Source organism: Myotis myotis, unplaced genomic scaffold, assembly GCF_014108235.1.
Source record: "Myotis myotis isolate mMyoMyo1 unplaced genomic scaffold, mMyoMyo1.p scaffold_m19_p_3, whole genome shotgun sequence".
Classification (NCBI taxonomy): Eukaryota; Metazoa; Chordata; class Mammalia; order Chiroptera; family Vespertilionidae; genus Myotis; species Myotis myotis.
Window position 1 is genome coordinate 160,334,299 of NW_023416335.1, and position 9,340 is coordinate 160,343,638.

At 50.8% G+C, this 9,340-nt stretch overlaps 1 protein-coding gene across 2 annotated transcripts; it reads left to right on the forward strand.

Moving 5' to 3' along the window:
* The first annotated feature begins 1,824 nt into the window (after nt 1-1,824).
* SMUG1 (single-strand-selective monofunctional uracil-DNA glycosylase 1) lies at nt 1,825-8,935 on the forward strand. 2 transcript variants are annotated; one of them, XM_036300072.1, is made up of 3 exons: nt 1,825-1,908; nt 6,245-6,546; nt 7,561-8,935. In XM_036300072.1, exons 2-3 carry the CDS (start codon nt 6,256-6,258, stop codon nt 8,086-8,088), a joined length of 819 nt encoding a protein of 272 aa, XP_036155965.1. In that variant the 5' UTR covers nt 1,825-1,908; nt 6,245-6,255; the 3' UTR covers nt 8,089-8,935. The 2 variants fall into 2 exon arrangements, with proteins under 2 accessions (XP_036155965.1, XP_036155967.1); XM_036300074.1 differs by lacking the exon at nt 1,825-1,908 and adding an exon at nt 1,963-2,173.
* The last annotated feature ends 405 nt before the right edge of the window (nt 8,936-9,340 follow it).

Here is a 9,340-nt window from a genome sequence, read left to right on the forward strand (position 1 = left end):
CTAAGGGATGGTGAAGCTCCTAGAATTCTTAAACACTGTTCCCCATTTCATACTACTTTTTGTTAAGAAACACACAAGTACATAGATGTACAGAGATAGAGGCACCTGCGGGAGGTGCCAGTTCTGGAAGCACAGGGTACTCTTATTTCAGTCATTCCAGAGAAAAGGAATGAAGCAGATACAGGGAAATAGATGTACACAGAGAGAGATAGAGACACACAGATTAGAAGAGGCTAGAGATAGAGATAGATTTATTTGGGGAGAGAAAGGCCAAGACACAGAGAGGGAGAGACTCTGACACAAATGAAAGCTCAGGAAGTAATGGACTTTGCCAGGTGGATGAGTAATTAAGTTTCCAAAGTCTTGCAAGGTTGAGAGTAGTTTCTCACCTTTGGTGTCAGTGTGTCACTGCTCATAGTTCCCTGAAGCTCCTGCTGCACCCATTCATTCTTTGTCTGTTAGTAGGAGAGCAGGGGAGGCTTGGGAAGGGGGTAGCATCCTTGTTTTCTCACTTCTTCCAGTTCTGGGTTTATTGGTCTCCTTCCTTACTACCTGCAGGGAGACCTGGCTTCTTCCTGATCTCGGTCATGGCTGTGCTGATGTGTGCAGGGGATGGAGGTGGGAGGAATCTAGAAGATCACTGATTTCAGGGGGTTCCAGTCTAATGAAACAGAAACAGACCCAGACAGAGGACAAGAACAAAACTATGAGTGTGACAGCTTTGCACACTGGTATTGGGTTGGGGAGGTGGGAAGGAATGGACTATTAGGAATGCAGCCATGGGATTGCGATGGGTCAGGAGTGGTGTCCTGGACATAGTATTTGAAGGGGAGGGTTGGGAATGATGGGAGGTTATAAGGCTGGGCAAATAGTAGTGCAGAGGGGAGAGAGAAGTCAAATAGTAAAGCCATGGAGACTCAAAGCCATTATTACGACTTGTTAGCTGCCCTGCCTGGCTGGTGTTACTCAGCGGTTGAACATCCACCTATGTCTGAACCAGGAGGTCACGGTGTGATTCCCAGGCAGGGCACATGCCCAGGTCGTGGGCTTGATTCCCAGGAGGGGGCGTGCAGGAGGCAACCGATCAATGATTCTTTCTCATCATTGATTTTTTTAATAAAATATATTTTTATTGATTTCAGAGAGGAAGGGAGAGGGAGGGAGAGATAGAAACATCAATGATGAGAGAGAATCATCGATCAGTTGCCTCCTGCACTCCCCCCACTGGGGATCAAGCCCGCAATCCGGGCACGTGCCCTTGACCAGAATCGAACCTGGGACCCTTCAGTCCACAGGCCGACGCTCTACCTATTGAGCCAAACCGGCCAGGGCTCATCATTGATGTTTATATCTCTGTCTCCCTCTCCATCCCTCTCTGAAATCAATTATATATATTTTAAAAAAGGAGTTACTAGGAGATGACAGAAGTGTCCCTGTGGATGTTCTACATACAGTCCTAGGAGGGCTGCAAAGGAAAGGTCTCTTACACCTGGGGCAACCGGAGGGCTAGAACTGGTTTTTAACCATGTTAATACTCTCAGGTGGGTTGGGAGGTTGGGGATGGTTGAAGCTCCTTGATTCTTAACCCCTTTGGGGAAAGTGTTGTGGATGAGCTATGGAAGGTTGATGCCTTTAGGGCTAGAACCCAGGATCTTTGAGGTCCTTAAAAAGCCTGGCCCTCACTTCTCAAATGTTGTTGATTCAGCCCTGAAGTAAAGAATAAACTACAACCCCCAGCATCGCTTAGCGCTAATTTAGCACGCTTTCCGGGGACTTGCGCATTTCCGGCGGAAGTGGCCGTGACTACGCCAATCTCCTTTCCTAAGCAGAGCGGACTACGATTCCCACTGTCCTCCGCGCCCGGGGGCGGGGAAAAGGACTCGGAAACCGGATGGGCAGCTGGGCCAGGTGAGGAAGTTGGAGGCTGGAACCCAGGGGCTACGGGGGCAGGGTCGGGGTTCACGCGGCTTCGGGGTGGCGGCAGGCGGGGAGTCGGAATGTCTGCGTTTTGGGGCCCCTCGCGCTGTTCGGGGTTCGTCCCGGCGCAGGGAGCGCGCAGCCCTTGGAAGCCTGGAGGCCTGCGGGCCGAGGCTTTCTTGTCGGGCGCACGCGGAGGTTTCTTAGGGAGCCTTAGTCGTCTGCCCCCCTCGGAGCCAGGAGCAAGGATGAAGTGGTATTTTTGAGCGCGTGCTCTGTTATCTTTATTATAATTATTGGTTTTAAGGATTTGCTGATTGTTCCTGTGGATTCCTGGGGTGCCCATAGGGACAGGGGCGTGGATAGTGTCTTCGATTCCCTCTTCACTGTGTCAGAAAGCCTAGGTGTCCAGACTTCTCGCTGGGTCACCCTCCGCTTCCTCTGCACTTAATGTGACACGACACTGATTTATAAAGTATCTACTAGTATGTGCCTTAAGTCTCTGGCCCTTGATGACTTTAGATAGTGCTTCCAAGTTCCTCTTTTGGGCTCTTACAGTGTTTTGTTGGGGACATTAAAGCGCCAACCACAGTGTATTGCAGTTGTTTATCTGTCATCTCAGCGGTTCATGAGCCTGGCCTACGTTGTTTTTTTCATTTGGGATTTCTTCCCCACCAAGAAACAGACTATTACAGTACCTGTCATGTAAAAGACTCATACATATTGAAAAAAATAAACCTACTGGTGCTAGGTTAGGTGGAATTTCTCATTTTCATTTCATAGAGTTAAGTGACTCTAGAGCAGTGGTTCTCAACCTTGGCTGCACCTTAGAATCTCCTGGGAATCTTTTTAAAATCCTGATTCCTGGGCCCCATCCTCCGGAAATTCTGTTTCTTTGTTATGGGGTGGGGCCACAACATTAGTAACAGAGAAACACAATTCCCGGAGGATGAGGCCCAGCCATCAGGGTTTTAAAAAGATTCCCAGGTGATTCTAATGTGCAGCCAAGGTTGAGAACCACTGCTCTAGAGAGAACCTTCTTAGAGTTGAAACCTGGACTAGAACTTGAGGCAGATGACACCCATTCTGTGGCTCTTGCTATCAGATCAGGCTTTGAAACCCTGGAACACTGAAATAACCCTTGTCACTTTGTGTACCCCCAGCCTTGCTGTCTCCAGCATAGGTCTCTGAAATCAAAGGTAGGTCCCACTTACGGCCGAGAGAGATCCCGCATCTGGAGCAGCCAGTCCACTAATGTTGGTGCTACCTGGGGAGAGACAAAGCAAGAGCCTCTGAGGCATTGGAGTCCTCCCCAGCTTCCTTCTCAGCATGTGCCTGAGGCCAGTTGGCCCTGGGTAGCCAGCTGGATAGATCAGTTAAAGAATTCTGAGATCAGATGGGGGAAGGAGTTCCTAAGTTTGGCCCCTGATTTTTTCCCCTCTCTTCCTCCAGGCTAGGGTCAGAGAGCAGGTTGATGGATCAAGCTGTTGTGTCAACCTTGAGTTCCTATCTGGGTTACTCTTAACCTGGGCAAGGGGTTGAGAGGGAGAAAGAACCATGGTCTACGTTATGGGAGGTCCAGACCTGATGGAAACCCCCCAGAGCCTGGCAAGCCCTGGGAAGGGGCAGAGTACAAGTGGGCAGCTGAGTCTTCAGCGAGTCCATCAGGAACGGCTCCTTGGTAGGAGGCAGTTTAAATAGGGATGGACAGAGCTGAGCAGGTATTCTTTGCCTACTTAGTAAGAGCTAAGACCTTGCAGATATGGAGGGAAACTGACCAGTGACTGGCCTCTGATCTCAAGTACATTGAAGAGGGACATATATGAATTTATGAAGAAACTACTAACCATGGTGACACAATGGTTCTCAGCGTTCACCAACCATCAGAAACACCTGGGGAAGCTTGTCAAAAATACAGATTCCCAGGCCTTGTGCCAGATTACAAAGCTTGCTTGAATACTTCCTCTGCTTTCTCCCTTCTTCTTCCCTCTCTTCTTCTTCTCTTCCCCCTTTCCCTTCCTCCCCCTTTACATGTAACATCTCATTCTTTTATATTATACTAGAGGCCTGGTGCATGGATTCGTGTACCGGTGGGGTCCCTTGGCCTAGCCCGCAGGGATCAGACCAAAACCAGCTCTCTGACATCCCCTGAGGGGTCCTGAATTGCGAGAGGGTGCAGGCCAGGCCAAGGGACCCCACTGGTGCACGGTCCGGGTTGGGGAGGGACTGTGGGAGGGCTTCAGGGCGTGTCCGGCCTGTCTCTCCCAGCCCATATCTCGCCCAGTCCAGGCAAGACCCCAGCAGCAAGCTAGCCTACCGGTTGGAGTGTCTGCCCACGGTGGTCAGTGCGGTGGTCAGTGCGTGTCATAGCGACCGGTCAAATGGTCGAATGATGGGTCGAACACTTAGCATATTAGGCTTTTATTATATAGGATTTTTAAAAAAAATATGTTTTTATTGGTTTCAGAGAGAGTGAGAGAGAAACAAATGAGAGAGAATCATTGATCAGCTCCCTTCTGCATGCCCCCCACTGAAGGTTGAGCCTGCAACCTGGACCAGGAATTGAACTGTGACCTCCTGGTTCGTAGGTCAACATTCAACCACTGAGCCACACCAGCTGGGCATATTAATATTATTTTAAAATAACAATTTTTCAAATACAGTTTACATACAATATTATATTATTTTCAGGTGTACACCCCAGTGTTTAGACATTTATACAGCTTATGAAGTGATCGTCCCGATAAATCTAGTACCCATCTGACACCATACAGTTATTACAATACTATTGACTATTTTCCCTATGATGTGCTCTACATCACCGTGACTACCAATTTGTATGTAATCCCTTCATCTTTTTCACCCATTCCTCCAACACTTCTCCCATCTGGCAACCATCAAAATGTTCTCTGTGTCTATGAGTCTGTTTCTGTTCTTCTTGTTCGTTTATTTTGCCTTTTAGATCACACATATAAATGAAATCTTATATCAACATTATTAAGTGAATATTGTTATTTTTAGTATTTGGATGAGGAATCCAGAGACTGGCTCTGGTTACATTGCTTGTAAGAGAGTCTGGTAGTCATCCCACTTACCACTGAGGATTCTTGAATGTGGGCAAGAAGCTGGACTGGGCTGGGGAGGTTGTAGAATTAGCAGGGGTGGCTGAGTGAATCATCTAAGGCAGTGGTTCTCAACCTTGGCTGCACATTAGAATCACCTGGGAATCTTTTTAAAATCCTGATTTCTGGGCCTCATCCTCCGGAAATTCTGTTTCTTTGTTACTAGTGTAGTGGCCCCACCCTATAACAAAGAAACAGAATTTCCGGAGGATGAGGCCAGGAAATCAGGATTTTAAAAAGATTCCCAGGTGATTCTAATGTGCAGCCAAGGTTGAGAACCACTGATCTAAGGCAAGATGGTTTGGGTGATTCAGGGCTCAGTCTTGAGTCAGATAGTTTGGGTTCAAATCCCAGGTTCATAACTTGCTAACTGCATAACCCTGGGCAAGTTGCTTGATCTTGCTAAGCCTCAGTCTTCTCACCTGTAACATGGGAGCAATAATACCCATCTCCTGGGGTTGTTATGAGTATCCATGGGGTGTATCTGGCACGAGCACTTGCTTACCACCTGGAAGCTATTGTAATTAGCCCTTAGTAATTAGTCTCTGAGCTATGGCTTTGCACCTGCATCTCATTCTTCAGCATATTGGTTCCCAGGACACGGCTCATCCTGGCTGGGCTTGTTTTGTTAAGGGGGACATTGAAGATGCTGAAATTTTGCCACCAGTAGACATTTATTGGAAACTTACCATAGCTTGCCATGGTCTAGGACAGAGATGGCGAACCTATGACACGGGTGTCAGAGGTGACACGCGAACTCATTGTTTTGGTTGGTTTTTCTTTGTTAAATGGCATTTAAATATATAAAATAAATATCAAAAATATAAGTCTTTGTTTTACTATGGTTGCAAATATCAAAAAATTTCTATATGTGACACGGCACCAGAGTTAAGTTAGGGTTTTTCAAAATGCTGACACGCCGAGCTCAAAAGGTTCACCATCACTGGCCTAGGAACAGACTCAAAACCTAGCCTGATGGAAAGGAGGCTTGGAGTGGGGGATGGGTTATTCACAACAGGTGATGAGTGAAGGGGAAGAGAAGAGGTCCTTTCATTACCAAGAACTGAGATGAGCTTAGTCCTGCCTGGAGGTTGGGGGATGACTGATACAGTCTCTTCCGAGTCCAGGAAATGGTAGTGGAGCCCTGGCCGGTCTGGATTCCTCCCACTCTAGGGCTGAGGGGCCTCTGTCCATCTCTTTTCCAGGTGACGGTGACATGGCTGTGCCCCAGGCTTTCCCACCGGGGCCCCTTCATGAGCCTGCAGGTACCCTGGTGGAGCCCCAGCTCTGCCCTCGAAGCTTGGCTGAGGGCTTCCTGGAGGAGGAACTTCGGCTCAATGCTGAGCTGAGCCAGCTGCAGTTTTCTGAGCCTGTGGGCATTGTCTACAATCCTGTGGACTATGCGTGGGAGCCTCATCGCAGCTACGTGACCCGCTACTGCCAGGGCCCCAAGCAAGTGCTCTTCCTGGGCATGAACCCGGGGCCCTTTGGCATGGCCCAGACTGGGGTAAAGGGCTTGGCTGTCCCTGGTGGGTGGAGTGGGAAGCTCCAGGGTGATGCTTGGCTGCATGTGCTGTGGAGGAGGAGTATGTGTGCGGCTGTGGCCGTGTGGATGTACGGGGCTCCCATCCCTTCCCAATACACACTGGCTCCTGTGGGTCTCAGACATCCTCCTGGCCTCACTGCCCGTCGTTAACCAAGGACATTAATGGTAGTTCCGTTTCCTCTGTGAGCTGTCCGCTAATTGCCTCTGAGAGCCCTTCCTTCCGCCAGCCCCATCCTTAGCTTACCGGATCTCCCTTCTCCCTAGAATGTGGTTGGGATCAGGAGAGGGACCAGGACTACTGGGCCCTCAGGAGAGACTGGTTGGCGGGTCGGTATGGAATCGATGCAGCGTATTCAGGCAGCCCGGGCTCTGCTTCTTAGCTGAGGAGAGGTTCAGACCAGAGCAGGCTTCAGGGCCTGCCTGCGTATCTCTCAGGCCCCGGGATGAGTGACTGACCCTTGGTGGGGTGCTTGGCAGGTGGGGGAGGGGAAGAGGCTTCAGGGCAGGAGGCTCAATCGCTTTTATTGACCCCAACTGGGGGATGAAAGGTGGTCAATGATGATCGATGGAAATGACAGCCTGAGGCTTGGGGCTGAGAGGGCACCCAGAGAGCAGTGGTCAGCCCTGTCCTTGTGCCTCCTCTAACCCTGGCAGCCTTTCTGTCTCAGACCATCCATTTGTTCTCAGTACTACCCATCAGGCCTTAGGAAGGGCCCGGTATCCCCGTGAACTCCCTGTACGTGGTCCCAAGGGGGTAGAGGCAAACAAATAGGTCTGGACCACAGTCCACAATGAAAAATTTGAGAAAGAGGGACAAGATCAAACCATAGGACCAGGAATCCTAGTCTCCGGCCTTCGGGTGAGTGGGTGGAGGTGTTCAGGCTAGATCCTCATGGAGCGTGGAAAGGGGTCAGTTGGTCCAGAGAACAGGTGTCAGGACTCCAGTTGGAACCATCATGTCTCTCTCCTCCACAGGTACCCTTTGGGGAAGTGAGTGTAGTCCGGGACTGGTTGGGAATTGGGGGCTCTGTGTTGAGCCCTCCTCAAGAACACCCTAAGCGACCAGTGCTGGGGCTGGAGTGCCCACAGTCAGAGGTGAGTGGTGCCCGGTTCTGGGGCTTTTTCCGGAACCTCTGTGGACAGCCCGAGGTTTTCTTCCGCCACTGTTTTGTCCACAATCTGTGTCCTCTGCTCTTCCTGGCTCCCAGTGGGCGCAACCTCACCCCCGCCGATTTGCCTGCCAAGCAGCGAGAACAGCTTCTTGGGCTCTGTGACGCGGCCCTCAGCCGGCAGGTGCAGCTGCTGGGGGTGCGGCTGGTAGTGGGCGTGGGGCGGCTGGCGGAGCAGCGGGCACGGCGAGCTCTGGCTGGCCTGATGCCCGAGGTCCAGGTGGAGGGGCTCCTGCACCCCTCTCCTCGGAGCCCACAGGCTAACAAGGGCTGGGAGCCACTGGCCAAGGAGAGACTGAATGAGCTGGGGCTACTACCGCTGCTAACAAAATGAGCGCCCCTGGCAGAGGGAAACATTCAAGGCCCCCAGGTCCTTCTTGGGCCAGCAGATGACTACACGCCTCCTGGACCGGAGCAGGAAGATCCTCCTTGGCCGTCTGGTTGCTGGGACCTGCCACGGCAGTTTTGACACTCTTCCGGCTGGCTCTCCTGATTCCTGCCTTCTTCCCCTTCCTTTGAGCACTGCCTTTTTGGAACCTAACTCCACAGAGAGGCAACACCTGCCAACTGCTTACTTCACTGTTTCTTTGAGAGCCTGTGTTCAGCTGAGTGACCTCCAAGGTCTTATTTGCTATCTCAGAGAAAAGATCCTGCCAGGATGCGCACCCATTCTCATGGAGGAGTGTCCTTCAGCTGACCCCTCTCCTCACAGGGACCAGGACAAAGCATGGGGCATGGGTATTAAGAATGAACTTACGGAAGACTGAGGCTGGACCAGAGAGAGGAAGAATTCAGCGTGGCAGCGTGGGGAAGGCTCGAAGACCTGTTGAGACTTGTGAACTTGACTTTGGGCATGTTGATTAACCTCTTCAAGCCTTGGGGTCCTCATCTGTAGCGTGGGGATCCCTACCTCATGGGGTTGGTGTGGGGATTGACTGAGATAACACTTAAAGTGCCTTGTGTGGTACCTGGCACTAGATGCTCATTACACCTCTTTTTTTTCTTGGGGAGTCACTGCACTACAAGGGAAGCCCCTCCACTTGAAGGCCGTGGGGAGAAGTCTCAGCCTCCACCTGTGGCCTGGGTGAGGGCAGACTTGCCCTGCCAGAGATGGACCAATGACTTTATGAAAAACCCAGCCTGTGATTTTTCAGTCTAAGCATTAAAAGCTCCTAAATCTTTTTGTGTTGGTGCTTTTTCCCTGTCCTGGGAACATGACAGGGGTGGAAAGTGGTAGTTTATATTTTCCCTCCTACCTCTTCACTGTTGGCAAAGGGCAGCTGGGGGGTGATGTAAACATTTCCAGTTGCCTTACCAAAGCAGCAGGTCTCTGCTAGGGGCCTGTCCAGTGGCTTGTCTTCTGCTCTGGGCGCTCTGGGGAGCGGGTGGTGGGTGGATGGGAGCCTGGTGTTTCCAGCTAACTCATTTCTTACGGCTGTTGCATGGCTGGCTGGTGTGCCCATTTGGCAAGGGTTGGGAAAGTGAATCAAGCTGGGAGCAGAGAAGGTCCTGAGACCACCTTAATGAGGAGCACATGGGCTCTTCTGGGACAAGTCACCTCCAGCTTTCAAAATTAAGGCTTTTAG

What these genes read in the sequence shown, in the direction of transcription:
- SMUG1 (XM_036300072.1), top strand. Translation starts at nt 6,256, where the DNA reads ATGGCTGTGCCCCAGGCTTTCCCACCGGGGCCCCTTCATGAGCCTGCA. An exon ending in TTGGCATGGCCCAGACTGGG is followed by an intron (nt 6,547 to 7,560) that starts GTAAAGGGCTTG and finishes TCTCCTCCACAG; the next exon opens with GTACCCTTTGGGGAAGTGAG.